General features: G+C 55.3%; 1 protein-coding gene across 3 annotated transcripts in view; it reads right to left on the reverse strand.

Annotated features, from left to right (window-relative positions):
- Nucleotides 1-15,116, reverse strand: part of PLXNA1 (plexin A1) — a 51,879-nt gene that overhangs the window by 14,692 nt on the left and 22,071 nt on the right. For 2 of the 3 annotated variants that reach the window (XM_037165444.2, XM_037165441.2), the window contains 14 exons: nucleotides 14,811-14,910; nucleotides 13,268-13,382; nucleotides 10,466-10,687; nucleotides 8,183-8,279; nucleotides 7,918-8,111; nucleotides 7,636-7,787; nucleotides 7,431-7,551; nucleotides 6,991-7,127; nucleotides 5,566-5,733; nucleotides 4,909-5,002; nucleotides 4,473-4,712; nucleotides 4,223-4,366; nucleotides 3,640-3,874; nucleotides 890-1,032 (listed from right to left, as the gene is read on the reverse strand). In XM_037165444.2, the coding sequence (XP_037021339.1) occupies nucleotides 890-1,032; nucleotides 3,640-3,874; nucleotides 4,223-4,366; nucleotides 4,473-4,712; nucleotides 4,909-5,002; nucleotides 5,566-5,733; nucleotides 6,991-7,127; nucleotides 7,431-7,551; nucleotides 7,636-7,787; nucleotides 7,918-8,111; nucleotides 8,183-8,279; nucleotides 10,466-10,687; nucleotides 13,268-13,382; nucleotides 14,811-14,910 (2,162 nt within the window). The remainder of the gene's footprint in view (nucleotides 1-889; nucleotides 1,033-3,639; nucleotides 3,875-4,222; nucleotides 4,367-4,472; nucleotides 4,713-4,908; nucleotides 5,003-5,565; nucleotides 5,734-6,990; nucleotides 7,128-7,430; nucleotides 7,552-7,635; nucleotides 7,788-7,917; nucleotides 8,112-8,182; nucleotides 8,280-10,465; nucleotides 10,688-13,267; nucleotides 13,383-14,810; nucleotides 14,911-15,116) is intronic. The other variant, XM_037165443.2, reaches the window with a different exon arrangement.

Genomic DNA, 15,116 nt, shown 5'->3' on the forward strand with positions numbered 1-15,116 from the left:
TCCAGTGGAGAAGGAGGCTTATTTAGGGCCACATGGTATGGAGGTGGAAAAAAAGTTAGAATGTAGGCATGGCTGGCTCCGGGGTCCCTGGCTCTCTCATCTGTATCAAGGCTTGTCAGACAGAAGGTTCCTTACCAGGCTGTGCCAGAAGTTACCAGTAACACCTGGCTCCCAGCACAGGCAAAGGAAGACCCAATAAAAGGAAGACATGGAGTTCCCGAGGTGGCAGCAATCCCAGGGAATGCCCTGGGCCCAAGCCAGAGTGATAAGAAAGCCCTTTCAGGTTCAGTTTAAGAGGAAACATCCCACCAATGGAACTGCACAGGGTGAGTAGGCCTTCCAACATGTGAGGTATGCATATGGGATGCCTTTAGCCACGGAGTATAACAGAGCCAATCTGCAGAGCCCTGGCTATTCCTAACTAGGAACTGGGCTCCTAGCCTGCTGTGGGAAGCCTTTAGAAGATGTATTGTGCCAAGAGACTGGGCTCTGCCAACGTCTTCAGAAAAAAGCCCTGCTCTCTGAAGGCCTCCATGCTGCCTCAGGCACGTGTTCCCACCCTAAAAAGCCACAAGAATTCCAGCTGGGCACTTACACCTCCCAGTATACATGGGCTGGCATTTAGAACCACCCAGGAGATAGGGCAGGTGAGCTATAGGGTGTAAAGAGATGGACTAGAAGACCCCGAAAAACAAAGACAGCCCTAAGGAGCCCAACCATGGGGGTGGTTTGCTGGGGTATGGTCTCCCCCAGGCTCCTGCCCACCCTTCCTCCTTGCTTCCCAGCTCCCCTCCCTGTATTCACACCATCCCTCAGGACCCTTCAACTCCCTGCAACACCTATAGAGCCCCTCAGGCAAGTGCTAGATGTGCCCCAGACAACAGCCCACCTCCATTTCCTTGAGCACTGGATGGTCCTCAATCCCTGGGAAGAGCACCCGCATGGCGTACGTCCTGTAGTCGAGGAAGGGGATGCCAGCACCATCCAGGTCGTTGGTCAGCTCATGGATGTCTGTCTGCAGCTCTGCAAAAGCTGCAGCCAGACCGGGTATTAAGGCAGGTATCGCTGGCCCACGGGCTTCCCCTCAACTCTGGGCCAGGCTCAAACACTGGCTCTGCTGCTTGCTGGCTGGGTGACCTTAGGAAACTACTACACCTGCCTGTGCCTCAGTTTTCCTAGTCCTAATACAGGGATAAAACCCTCTGTTTCTCTGAGTTGTCAGGGGATTAGCTACAAGAAGAGTAGAGAGGGCTCTGGGACAAGGTCCAGGTTGTAAGGGACCCCCATACCTCACAGTGGCATTTGGCAGTGGAGTAACTATGGGTGCCAGCTCTTCCACCCACTGCCTGCCCTGGCTCCCCCAGACCCAGACACCTGGGAAGACAAGGGGCAAGTCCAGCTGAGGGAGATGACAGGGGCAGAGGTACCAAGACCCAGGGGCTATGGGCTGTCCCCAAGCTTCCCAGTCCTCCACATTGATAACCAACAAATGCACAACTCAGGCCAGCAGACCCTTTACACTGCCCACTCCAGGAGGTTCTACCCCTTTTAGAAGCAAAGCAGGCAGGGGCAGGCCCTGACAGAAACATTCCATAAATGTGAGATATTGACACTGCTGCAGCCCAAGGGATGAGCTCTGTGATCAGGAGCCACAGGAGCGCCTGGTGGGCTCTGGGCAAAGGCTGACAGGTTTAATTGAAAGCTAGGTCTTCATCTCTTCGGCACAGCTGCCGGGTGTCTGACTATTTCTACCTGGCTGCCCAGAAGTGCCTACCAGCTGCTGTGCCTACATGTGTCTACAGATCAAGGCTTTGCACACACCCACCTCAGTGGACAGCCATCCTTGCCTCACTGAAGGGTCCTGCCTGTAGAACTCCCCTCCGGTCACTGCACACCTGCCCATGTCCTACCAGGACTGCCCAGTGGGCAGGCAGGTATGTCTGGGAGTGAGGGGGCTCCCAGGACAGGCAAGATACTTAGCAAACAGATACTCTTGTCCCATTGGAGATAACAACCTGTTGCCAGGTTCGTTAAGGCCACAAGGCCTGCACGCCATGGTTCAAAACCCACCTAGCTACTTAGTAGCCTCCTTTCCTTATTCAAAAACAGGAATACTGCTAGCCTCTGTCTTCCAGAATTACAAGCATTCACTTATCTCTACCTGCAAAATGCTCAAGGTTGAACCTAGCACCTCACAAGCATCTCATAACTGATGATTATCATCAGTGCTGCTCTGTTCACCCCTTGTAACAGCTGCAGACCCCTCAGGTGAGACTCCAAGATGCGCACACAGTCCAGGACCATGAGTGGGTGGAGGGAATCACAGGCTGCACTGTGGCTGCTGGGGACCCAGCCCTGACACACCATCTCGCACTAAGCTAGGGAAGCCAGCGATTATGAGCCAAGGCTGCTGTCTGCTGCCTTGAGCCCAAAGGCACATGCATGGGAGATGAACCCTACGCTCAAGTGGCCACTGTGCAGGCCCCAGCCCACAGCCCCAGCACCACCTCCCTGCTGCCAGTGCTCAGTCCCATCTACCCAACCAGCAGCAGTGCCCTCAGCTCTGCCAGATATGAGCTAGGGCCTTGGGCACACTGACCTTCCTTTGACACATTAGACAGAGATGGGCAGCCCCTGGGGATGCCCTCTGTTCCAGCTTGCTGACCCCCTAGCCCAACTGTCACCCATTTCTGATGTCTGCAGCCTCTGCCTGCCAGAACCCCTCCATTCTCTGGACCACCTTCACCTGCTCTTGGGGTCCACCCACTTTCTCTCAGGGGCTTCAAGGACACAGGCTTGGGAGGCATGTGAACAGATATGACAACAACAATTGGACAGAGTTGGGCACAGTGGGGAAGCTGAACTCACCCACTGTGGCTATCTTGTCACCACAGGAAGAGAAGAGCCCTGAGACAAGGGACTCCTGACAGGCTTACATTCTGGAAGCCAGCATACCCTTCACTTTCCCTGCAGAAGCCAGTCAGAGCTGATTTTTCTCACTCATACCCCAGGGTCATAATGTACACATGCCCCATCTTAAAAGGACGGACTGTAGCCTTGACTCCCTGGGAAAGGGCTCCTCAAGGACAAATGCCAGTTCAGATCTGGGTCCGCATGTGCCAAGGGATAAAGAAGAGGCCCCACTCCTCACCACCACACTTGACCACACACATGCAGCCACCACCACATCAGCACTAGTATGCATGCTGCAGTGCCCTGCAGGCTCTGCACAGGCCATCTGGATACTCACAGCACCCAGTGAAGTGGGCATCAGTACTGCGCCCATTCTACAGATAAGGAACCAATACACAAAATGGTTAAGTGTTCATCTAAGGTCCTACAGCCGAGCTGAGGCTCAGATGTGGGCTCTCTAGCTAAGGAACCTGTGCTGTAAGCAGCACCCCACAGAAGCTGTACCTCCTTCATGGCCCCAGTCCCGTCGGTCCTGCCTCCTCTCTGGGATCAAACTTGGCATAATGAGGCCATCAGAAATGTTGCAAACTCAGTAAAGTTGGCAGGCAGGATAGGCCCTGGCTATCCTACCATTGGGCCCTGGCGTAGAGGTAGCAGCACCCTCTATGAGCCCTGTAACCCTGAAATCAGCCCCCCATTTTCCCTGTGCCCACAGCCCCAACAGACCTTCCTTGCATTCAAGGGCCACACGGGACTCCAGGTTGTCCATCTGGAGCTGCAGCCGCTTGAGGGTGCGGTCGGCATCTCGTGACTTGCGCTTATAAGCGATGAGCACGACCACGATGACCAGCAGCAGGAGGCCCCCGCCCCCACCGATGCCCACAATGGCGGGCAAGGTCAGCAGGCTGTCTGAGTACACCTGCAGCATGCCCGGCGAGAACTCGAAGCCACCAGCCCGAACCTGGGGATGGGGATGCAGGCTGCTCAGAAAGTGACATGCCCACTCTGAGTATCCTGGCCCCACAATCTCAAGATCCCTATAGCATCTGTCCCTGGCCAGGACTATTCAGCAGGGATGAGAACACAGGGGGCCCAGGGTAGGTACTAGGACCTCCAATGGGCTCAAGGACTGGGTGAGGGCCAAGTTGGGGCTTGCACGAGAGTTGGGCTCCCTCTGGGCAGGAGGCCAGCCTGGGGCTCAAAGAGTTGGGGTTGCCCTGGGTGGGACTGGGTCAGCAGATCAAAGGCAGGAGGGACCCAGTAGACCATTGCCGGGGCTGAGGCACAGATGGCCTGGCCATGAACGTACCGTGACCTTGTGCTGCCCTGTGAGGTTGGGTGACTCGCATAGCAGCTGTGTCTCTGACACTGTGAGAGTGCAGGGCGTAGAGCCGATGAGCACCGTGTAGTTGAGCCTCAAGTTGCCAGGTGCCGGTGGCAAGAGATTCCGCCCCTGTGGGGGTTGGGATAAGCCAGAGAACATCATCAGCCTTGCTTCCTCACCTGCACCCCCACCCAGTCACCCCCACCCACACTCTAGCCCACTGACTAAGGCCAACCTTGAGGATGAGAGGGGAGCTGGGTTTCAGCTCCAGGAGGCCAGTGGGGCTGAGTGGCTCCAGCACAGGGTCAGGAAAATAGAGGAACGAGGAGGTGTTGAGCACAAGCAGGGCACGAACGTCATCCATGATAAAGCCCAGCTCTTCAGGCCGCTCCCCCAGCTCAGGTGGGGTGCGGGAGGGATTGTCCACTGATGGGGCCCGGCACACCATGGTGGTATCGTTGTATACCAGGCAGCTCTGGGGACACAGGTGAGGAGACACTGGGCTGGCTGCTCTGCACATGGAGCCAGGCCCTGGCAGGGCCAAGGGGCTGCAGCTACATATGCACACCCAGAGGCCAGGGCCAGCTTCCTTCCCTGGAGCCTCCAAGCACAAACAACCACAGCCCTAGGTAGCTCAAGCTGCATGGGGAGGGGGCAGCGCAAGGACTCACGTTCTCCCTTTCGACACCTCCGTACTTGGCCCGGATACGGGGTTCTCGGATGGTGGCCAGGTTGGTGCCTGTGACTGTTAGGAGTGTCCCTCCACTAGAAAATGAGGGAATGAGTGGTCATGGGGTGAAGCTCTCTGCCCTGGCCCAGCACAAACAGGTGGAACAAGACACACCACCCAGCTTCACAGAAGACATAAGCAGGTCACAACCTTTCAGCACTGGACCCTGGATTACAGCAACCACATCTCAGAATGGGTCCAACATCCTGAGAGCTGCAGCTCAGACGCCTTATCTTTGTTTTTTGTTTTAAGAGCACAGCATCAGAAATTAGAGGGACTTTTCCTTAACATGATTTCCCAGGTTGCTGCATATAGAGCACAAGAGTGACCAAAATCTTAACTTTTGCTGTTTCTACTCCCACCCAGGGATAGACCCAGTGGGCAGTATAGTCAGGGTGTGACTACCCCCTGCCCAGCTCTGAGTCAGGACCACCACTGTAAGGAAACTCCACCAGAGATGCAACTGGTTCCTCCACACAATGAGAAAATTTGGTGGCAGGGCCACATAAGGAAGGAGAGGAGAACCTAGTGCAAGAGCTCCGTCCTTGGCAGCATCACATGGATCATTGGGGCTAGGGATAGGCTGAGGCAGCCCTACCTGTTGATGCTCCACTCAGGATCAATCTTCAGAATGGTGGGGTCCTCGGTATAGTTGTACTTCACCTCGGGGTTGGTAAGCTGAGCACGGTTGATGTTGATGATGATGGGGGCACTACCAGGGCTCTGCCCGGGGGGTGTCAGACACCGGATCTCTCGGGAATTCCTCCTGAAGGGGTCAGGTGGGACAGTGAGAACATGGGTGGTGCAGCTCACTTCCCAGGTGGCCTAAGCTTCTAGGCTCCAGTGCAAACAGGCATGTGGTCAAGTTACTCCCCAGGCCTCACCTGCCCATTTGTAAAACAGGGCCACACCAGGACCTGCCCCCAGGTGGCTGATGACTATTACAGCCACCTTCCCATCAGCCCCTCCAAAAGGCCAGGTGAGTGTCTGCCCACCTTGGGTTCAAGCCTGGCCCTCTCCTTCCGAACTGCCTTGCTTGGCATTCGAGGCCCTATCTGACTGAAACACCAGCTGAAGGGCAAGGGGCAATCCTGACTGCCCCAGCCACTCTTCAGGTGACCCAGCCATGTCCATGCTTGAACTTATGAGAGCCCAGCCTAGGCAGGCACAACAAGCAGGCCTGCTGGATGAGAAGGGAGCTCAAGGGGCCTCAGCTCAGCCTTGCAGCAGCCCAGGGATGGGTAGCAAAACAGAGCCTTGACCATCCTACCTGCTACGGTACTCCTCCACTTAGCCTATAGCTTCTGGTGACAAGAGAGCTGGAGTGCCAAGCTCAGTGCCAACTCTTGCTATGCTCAGTGGTGCACTCGCCTCCCTGATGTGAAACTGGGGCTAACCCTAGGCCTGGACCATGAGTAGGCAACATGAGCTGGCCAGAATAGGGGAACTGGGCTACCCCCACTGGGCAGCCAGCCAGTCACTGCCTACACCTGGGTACCCATTTCCTCAGCTCTTTCAGCACAGCTGGGAGGCCCCACAGCCGCCACGCCCTCAAGCACAGCAAGGCTGCAAACACCAATAATTAGTCTGATAATGGGTAATTACCATAGGAAAATATTTAAAGGGCTGTTTCATTATCATCCCTAATCTAAGATTATCCACTTCAAGCCTCGGGGCTTTTGTTAGCATTTTTTTCTCTCTTCAAAATTTTTAAAAACATACATTCCAAAGGAATCCCCCAAACTGAGGACAGGGTCAGGACAGGGTGACTGTGCCTACCCCTTGGGCTCAGGCCCTGCCCATCTGCCAGGTCTGCCTACCTGCCCTTTCTACTCTGAGGTAACCTGTATCCATGGTAACCTCTCACCACTGGTTTCCATAGTGATCACCCTGGCCAGTCTCTCCACATTCCCCTTGTTTCCCAGGCAACAGGAGGGGACACGCAGCCATCTGAACCAACCACCACCAAGAGAAGGTGGGCCATGCCTACCCCATTCACCCGAAGCCCATCCACACCCCTTACCAGGAGAAGGAGCAAGGCCGGCCACCAACAAACACGGCCACATCACTGCCTGCATTTAGATGGCTGCCCTCAATGCCAATCCACGTGCCCCCTGAAAGAGGTCCCCGGGCAGGGCTCACACGGTAGAAGGTTGGAGTCTACAGAAAGAAGAAATTTGCTGGAGCTGCAGGAAAGGCCTACCCCTTGGCCCAGGAAACTGCTTGCATACCCAGCCTTACCCAGGCCCTGTGCTCATGGGCTCTCAAACACAGCCAACAGACAGGGCCCAAAGTGCCTAGGGGAACCCGGAGTCAGGTCTCTGAGGAGAGACCAGGAGCAGAGGTGTTGCTGCATGAGGGGGCCCAAGGGAGGACAAGAAGCCCACCTGCCGAGACAGACCTCACAGCCCCCTGAGGCCTCATGGGAGGAGAGGGTCCTGGGCTAGGTGGGTTGGGGCTTACCACAAAGGTGAAGCGTTTGGGTGACAGGGCCCGAAACTGGGGGGAGCAGTCCCGCACGCACACCTCCACCAGGGCGTCATGGGCTCGCAGTGTGCTGGCATCTCCAATCTCACAGACGATCCTGTGGGGTATCAGGGGTCTCAGCAGGCTGCAGGGTCCAGCATGGGTGTCAGTGACTCCCCTACCTATCGTGGGTGGTACTCACTGCTCAGCGCTGATGTACTCGCTCTCCACAGGGCTGCACAACACCTTGCCCACACGCACACCCAGCCGCACGTCCTCGAAGCGCAGGCCCAGGTTCTCACCCATGATTGTGAGCCTCGTGCCTCCTTGCCGTGGACCAGTCTCTGGGGACAGCTGTGGGGAGACAAGAGGCTGGGAGGCCGAAGCCAGCCAGGGCCATCCCAGGCCAGGAGGAACTGCACAGGGGAAGTAGCTGGGTGAGCAGAGCTCTCATTGCCCTCAGTAGCCTGAGAGGCTCACCTACCTTGAAGATCTTGGGGTCAGCACAACGGCTACTGCCATGGTGGGCATGCATCCAGGTGGCAGGTGAGTCAGCAAGGCAGTGGGGGCGCAGGGAGCAGCGGCGCTCGGCAACGCACCAGCCGCACTCAAATTGAGGGTCAGCTTTGAGACAGAGGCCACAGCTCTCCCGCAGAGCTGGGCACTTGTAGAGGTGGGCTATAGGGAAAAACATGGTCAGCTCTACCCAGTTACAGCCCTGCCCCCAGGGGCCTCCCCACCTGGCTCACCCTGGATGTTCTGAGGGTTATCAATGATGAAGTTGCCATTCCACACCACCGACAGGTTCACAGGCAGGTCGCTGATGTCATTGCCCTCGTAAGAGTACTGCGGGCAGTATGCAGAGCAGTGAGGCAAGACCTCAGGGGGCAGGTCAGGGCTTGTGTACCCCCCTCCTGGCCACCCTGGGACTGGATGCTGGGAGAGAGCTTGACAAAGCAGGGCCTGGAGGCTCTGCCTGCCCAGACTGGCATTTCCAACCTAGAGCTGGATACCCAACAGAAACACCTGCCCATCAAGCAACCTGTGTATCTAAGCCTCTCCTGCCACACCCAACTCTACCTCTGAACCCCCAACCAATGTCTTCCTTCCTGATGGCCATGGTCCCTGCTTTGGCAGGGGCCAAGCCTCTGCCCCCAGCAGCACATGAGGTGCACCCTCTAGTCAGGGGTGTCAAACTCACTTTAACCAGGGGCCACATTAACCTCAAGGTTGCCTTCCAAGGGTCAAATGTAATTTTAGAATGGTATAAATGTAACTACTTAACTGTTAAGTGAGAGCTTGGTACTGCCTCTGGGTAGAAATAAGGTGCCAGGCCAGATAAAACAAGGTGGAGGGCTGGATTTGGCCCACGGGCCTTGTGTTTGCCACCTGTGCTCTAGGTTAACTTCTCTACTTCCCCCTGTAGTCAGTCTCACCAAGAAATCAGGACTTCCCAGCTGAATCCCTTGGATACCTGTCAAAGACGCTCTGTGAACCTCCATTTCTACACCTGCCAACGATCTCAGTAATCCCTACACTGGGACTACCTTGAGGTGCAAGCTGTGTGCCCCCATCCCCTGGCAAGCTCTTTACCATAGACTGGTAAAGAGCACTGTCAGGTAAGGCCCAACTGCAACTACTTCCAGGCTCAGAAACACTGCCCCTTCCCAAAAGCCCCGGCCTAGCACTTCCAGCTGTGCCCCACTTTCTGAGGTCCTCCACTCCATCCCAGAGCAATTCATTATTACTTCATCTGCAGGAATTTAATTGGATCCTATCACACTCCCTGATACTCCCTTTTCCCTTTAAAAATGGCTACAGAAAAGATAAATGTAAGCCTGGTGAGGGGGAGAGGCAGAGGGGTTGAGAAATGTAGGGAAAGAGGTGACAGAGGCTCAGGAATGATGAAGAAATAAGGACACAGAGAGACATACAGATGACCTTAGATGGAGAGGAAGGAAATGGTAGATACAACTAGGCCGGTGAGTCACAGAGAAATACAGGTGAAAGGAATGGGCAGCAGAACTCAGTGATATAGCACAACAGAGAGAAATGAAAGGACAAGACAGGCAGGACAGCACAAGGAATTCTAGGGCCAGGCGGCTGGATGACCTGCCCCTAGGAGCCTGCTATGGCCCCCAGCCCCAAGCCACGCTGGGAAAGCGAGGTAAACCAAGGGGTCATCATCACTGGCAGGGGGCCAGACCTCTGCCTCAAGGCCCTTCCCCTGAAATTTTAGGGGGTGGGGGCCAAACACAGGCCTCAAAGAGGACACAAAGGCACCACCCACCAACAGGGCCTCACCCACTGCAGAAAACCTCCTGCTCTCCTGACTACATTCTTCCTGAACAGATGAGGAAAACCAAGGCGTGCTAGAGACCATGGAAAGAGCTTGGGCCTCTTGAGACCACAATTCCCTCCCACCCACCAGGGAAGGTTTTGGCTCTGCAAAGATCACAGTCACTAAATTCACTGGACTTGATAAAAAGCTTTAAAAATGTCACCATATTAGATTCAAGGCTCTAAAGGCAGCTGCTTTCTTGGCATTTGGACAATAACCCCCTGCTCGTGTACAAATGCATGCGCCACTACAAACAGTTCCTGTGTCTGGCCACAGGGGATATAAAAGGAGCTGAGTGCCTGCGCACTACCACCCTGGCCTAAAGCCCTCCCAGAAGCACTGGGTGGTGACAGCATGTGGGTGTTTCCCCACACCTTCAATCTGGCCTCCTCACCCACATTTCTAAAAATTCCATGCAAAGCCATGTCTGCATATCCCAGGAGATCTAAATTGCCCACTCCCATGTCTGAGATGCGCTCCCTCCAAAGATTTGGTTGACTCTTGGAAGTGCCCTAGCTGCACACCCAGGCATACCTGAAGGGCGTGGCACTCAAAGTAGCTCTGAACCCCTGACTGTGCCCTGTCCTTTCACTCATGAGCAGAAACCGGATACTAACACTGTAAGTATGGTCATCTTAATCTAGCAGCAGGAGTACCCAAAAGGCCCCTGGCCAGCTCCAGACAGCCTTACCGAGGAGTTTTGACACTGCAGGCTAGAGCTGTTGAAGCGCAGGGCAGTGACACGGGCTGGGCTTCCCGGGATATGAAAGAGACACTCGTATCCACGCTGGCCGGACTGTGGCTGTGGCAGGTTCCGGGCAGTGAGGGTGATAGGCTTCACCACACCCACTGGCACGTAGATCTGGGTGGAGGGCAGGATCTGCGGGCAGTCCTGGGAGTGACAAGGCTTCAGCTGAGCACAGAGGAGGGGGCCAGTGAGCCTGGTATAATCCTACTGTGGCCCAGACTGTGCTTCTCCAGTAGGCACCACTGTGCCCAATTTATACACCAGCAGACTGAGAACCTCAGAAACAGTTCAACCAGAGTCAGAAGGCCTGGCTTCTAAACTTACCAGGCTGTGTGGCTACATTCTGTGACCTGGGCTGGACCTGCCTCCTCTGGGCCCAGACTGCCCTCCCTGACTAGTGTCCTAAGACTCTACCATATGATGACCAAGGGGCCCCATCTGGCCCACAGCTGAAAAGGCCCTTGAGACAGAAGCAGGCAAGAGTTGGGTACTGGGGCCATAAGCTCTGCTGGGGACCTGAAGAGCATGTAAAAATAGCCAGGCAGAAAAACAGTCAGGGCCCCCAAGGGCCAACATTTCTGCAATAATAACTGATGCAAGGGCCCAGATCCCTTGCAGCACACTGATAGCAGCCACAGGAGAAGACAGCCCCAGGGGCATATCAACAAGCTGGGCTTTAAATAGAGATGCTGAAAACAGGTCGTAATCCCCAAGGCCTACAATATCTCCCAACATGGTGCAGGCCCAATCCTGGCTCTGTGGAGGTTTTGGAGCCCTTAAGGGACACTGGGGGAACAAAGCCAGCAAGGTATGACTAGGCAGCATGACCACTTACCCTGAGTCTACAGGGTACCCTTGTCTCCACCAAGGAGAAAGATAATGGTGATATGTAGGGGGGCCCACCAGCCATGCACTCAGGGGCCCTCACCTATGCCAGCACTGTCCTAGCCATTTGGAGGGGTGCCCCAGCCCAGCCCCAGGCCAAGGGATCTTCCCAGGGCTTTCCCAGACCTTGGCTGTCCTTCCTGGAACCCATAGCAGCCCTGGCTCATCCTGGCCACCAGGACTATTCTTACTGTCACCCCATCTCATACCTCCACTCTTCATAGACACTATCTCAGCTGATCAGGAGGCCAGTGTCACTGACAGGGTCTGTGACCCCTGCCTAGTCTCTCTGGCTGGGCCCCAGCACTTGGAGACCTCAGGCATTTAGAGGGGTCAGTTCAGGACTCCTTTCTGGCCCAATGAGTGACTTGAGACCAGGCTGAGCTGGAAGACAGATAGTGTGGAACAGTGGGGCAGGACTCTTCCTTGAGGGTACTCCTTCCAGTGGGGTAGAAAACCAAGATACTGCTGAGTGAGCATGCTCCTGAATGAGAGGTGTCCCTAGAGGAGCCAAACCTAAACCAGAGATTGGAGGGGGAAGCCTGGGCTGAGAGCCTGAGTCCTCCCAAACAGTGGGATTTGTTCAGGCTGTGGATATGTTATACTCTTTATAAACACAGGCATAAAACCTAGGACTACAGTTTAAGAGGAGTATCTGTGGTATAAATCCATCCCCAATAACCCTCCATGGACACACCATTGTTCCCAGCTCAGCACTGCATGGGCAAATGCCTCAGGAGGGCTCTGCACTTGCTGCTCACCTTCCCCTGGCCATCAAGGCCTACAACAGTACTCCTGAGGTTCCTAGACCCCAGGGTCACTAACCCCACTGGGATCAGACGCACCAGCTTCCTGCTGCCCCAGGGCCCCTGCCCACCCCAAGGAAACATTTACCCAGCTTTTCATACAGGCCAAACTCCTAAGCCAGTCCACACTGCCCACCCCCTATGCCCATGGCCTTCACATCAGCTGCTCTCACAGACACTGCTACCCCCAGATGCCCCCAGTCCCTGTCCGCTGTCAGCCTGCCCCCCACCACCATCTTGTCTGATTATGTGCAACAAAGGTCCAGAGGGTGATGGTGAGGGGTGACCAGGGGAGGCTCCTCCTGTGAGGAAGGGCCCACAGCATGGCCGGGGCCCTGTGCATGCATTTCCTCTGCGCCAAGACTATCCACAGATGTCCAAGCCAGCTACAGTCCCCAAGTGTCCCACAGCCAACAGAACTCACACCCTCTTGTTTGTCCTACAAACAGGCACTATATCACTGCAAAGGACCCTGGTTTCAAGTTCTAGCTCTGCACTTGCAAGCTGGACATGGCAACCCCTGCCCACTCTCTCCATGCCTGGCAGGTTCCAGGTCTGCCCATCATGGTTCTGAGAGCCCAGGTTCCAGGAGTAGCAGCCCTACCGCTTATAAGTCAAGTCAGTATCTTACCCAGACTCCAAATAATTATAACCTAATTACTATCAGTAACCTAATTACTATCAGATAGCTCCAGGAACTGACCAGCTCCCCCTGCAGGTCAGTCTGACATGTTTCCTGGTTCACATGACACCAGGTCTACCTAGCCAGACACCTCACGCTCCAGGCTCCCATTCCTCTGCATCTACAGTCCCTCCCTACATCATCCCCCAGAGGGGCCCACTGGTCTGAGGCTTCTGTGCCTCCCCTAAAGGTCACAACAAAAAATGTCACTGGCTGGCCTTCGGCCAAGACAGCCATGAAGGATTTCCCCAACTTCACAGACCTTTTGGTTGGCATCCCGGCTATCCACAGGAGCTCTCCCAGGCCCACCTACAGGCAACACCTTGTTCTGCTACAACTCTGAAATGCTGCATCACCCCAAGAGGGCCTTACCTCAGACATGTTGACGCGGCCCTCCAGGAAGGCACAGTCGGCAGCATTGTGTGTACATACGTGGCGGTATTTGCACCAATGGCAGGGGAAGGAGCCATTCACACATGACAGACAGCTGCAAGGAGGTGGTGGACAGTGAGGATGGGCATCACGTGCCTCCCCAGTTGCCACACATAGCCACACAACACCACTTCCCTACTGCTCCTCCAGTGGGTGATCACAGGGCTACCCCAGGGTCTTTGCCCTGGCTGATCCTCCACCTGCTCAGAAACCTTCCCTGTCAGCTGGTCTTACCCACTGAACTGCCAGGTGCTCCCCTCTCTCCTTCACTGCTCTTCCCCAGATCCTCAAAAACCCGACAGTTCACCCCAGAGCCAACACACAGAGCTTTCCTGATGATGGCAAAAGGCTACACTGTCCACTGTGATGACCCCTGGTCACATTAGGACACACATGACAATTACCACTGGAAATGTATTAGTGCATCTAAAGAACTACATATTAATTATACCTTGTCTTAACCTGGATTTAATTTTTTGTGGCTAGCAGCTGCTGCAGAGCTACAAAGAGCTGTGAGAGACATGCACTACCCTGAAGGCTTGGCCTGGCAGGAGCTTATTCTATGTATTCTGACGTATCCCCAGAGCCGGGACAGGGCCCTTTCAGTGCTCTAGCCCCTCCCTGTAGCTTAGTATGATTGGCACCTTGTCTCTACAGCCTCCACAGTCCCCTTGACCTCCAGGCAAATGCCACCAGCTCTCCAGAGGACCTCCCAACCTGCCAGCTACTGGGTTTCTCCTGTCTCAATCCCCTCCAGCTCTGGAGTGCAGACTCCAGCTCCAAAGATTCCAGCCTGCCCAAGACAGAGAGGTCATACCCTGGTGATAACAACACTCAGAACATGTCAACAAAGGCAGGCACAGCTGAGGCTGAATCCCACCATCCCCGCACCCCATGCTGGCCTTTTTAAGGCTGGGCACCCTCCAGGTCAGGGTTGGGGCCGAGAGTGCCCCTCCAGGCTGTGTTTCAGCTCATGGCAGTCCTCAGCCTCGTCTGCTCTTCCTGCTGCTCACAGCCAAGAAAGGCAGGAGACAAGTACCAGGGAGAGCTCCCATCCTGGTTCTCAGTGCCCCAGCCTCTCCACCCCCATCCTCTGACCCACACCTGGAGCAGCATGAGCTAGAGAGGACCCAGACTTCCACCTGCCCCAGAACAGCAAGCACTGAATAGCCTAGCCTGTCCCATGGCATACCATTTCACATCCAGATGATGCAGCAGCCTCCCTCCTCCAACTCCCCAAGCTCCCTGCCTTGCTCTGGTGCCTGTAGGCCATTCCTCACACCAAGGCTAAGGGTAAGATTCTCGAGGTGTAAACAGGTGCATGTCACTCCCCACTACCTCACCTACTCTGACCACTGCCCCAGACTCAGACTCATCTGGACCCTCTGCCCAAGGGGCTGCTCTCACAAGTCTAGCCTCCCCCACTGACCACTGGCCCATGCTGCACCATACCCAGCCCATGCAGGAGGCCTGAAACACTCACGACTGGTGCACACTGCAGTTGTAGAAGACAAAGTCCACGGATGCAAACTTCTTGCCTGTCTCCTTAGATTTCAGGTAGAGTTTCACCACCCGCTGGTCTCCTGTAGGGCAGCACAGGCTCAAATCACCAGAGACACTCAAAATCCCTTCACCCAGAATACCCATGTAGGGCAATCCTGAACAGGAAATGACCTTGCCAATGACCAGCCCAATCACCAAGTGCAAAGACCCTAGCCGTAGCTCAGCTTCTCCGGCTTGTAGACTCCTGAGCATACCAGGTGGTTCCCCAGCATCTTTGCACCTGTGG

This window comes from Artibeus jamaicensis, unplaced genomic scaffold (genome assembly GCF_021234435.1).
Source record: "Artibeus jamaicensis isolate MK-2021 breed Jamaican fruit bat unplaced genomic scaffold, CSHL_Jam_final contig_558, whole genome shotgun sequence".
In the NCBI taxonomy this organism is placed as follows: Eukaryota; Metazoa; Chordata; class Mammalia; order Chiroptera; family Phyllostomidae; genus Artibeus; species Artibeus jamaicensis.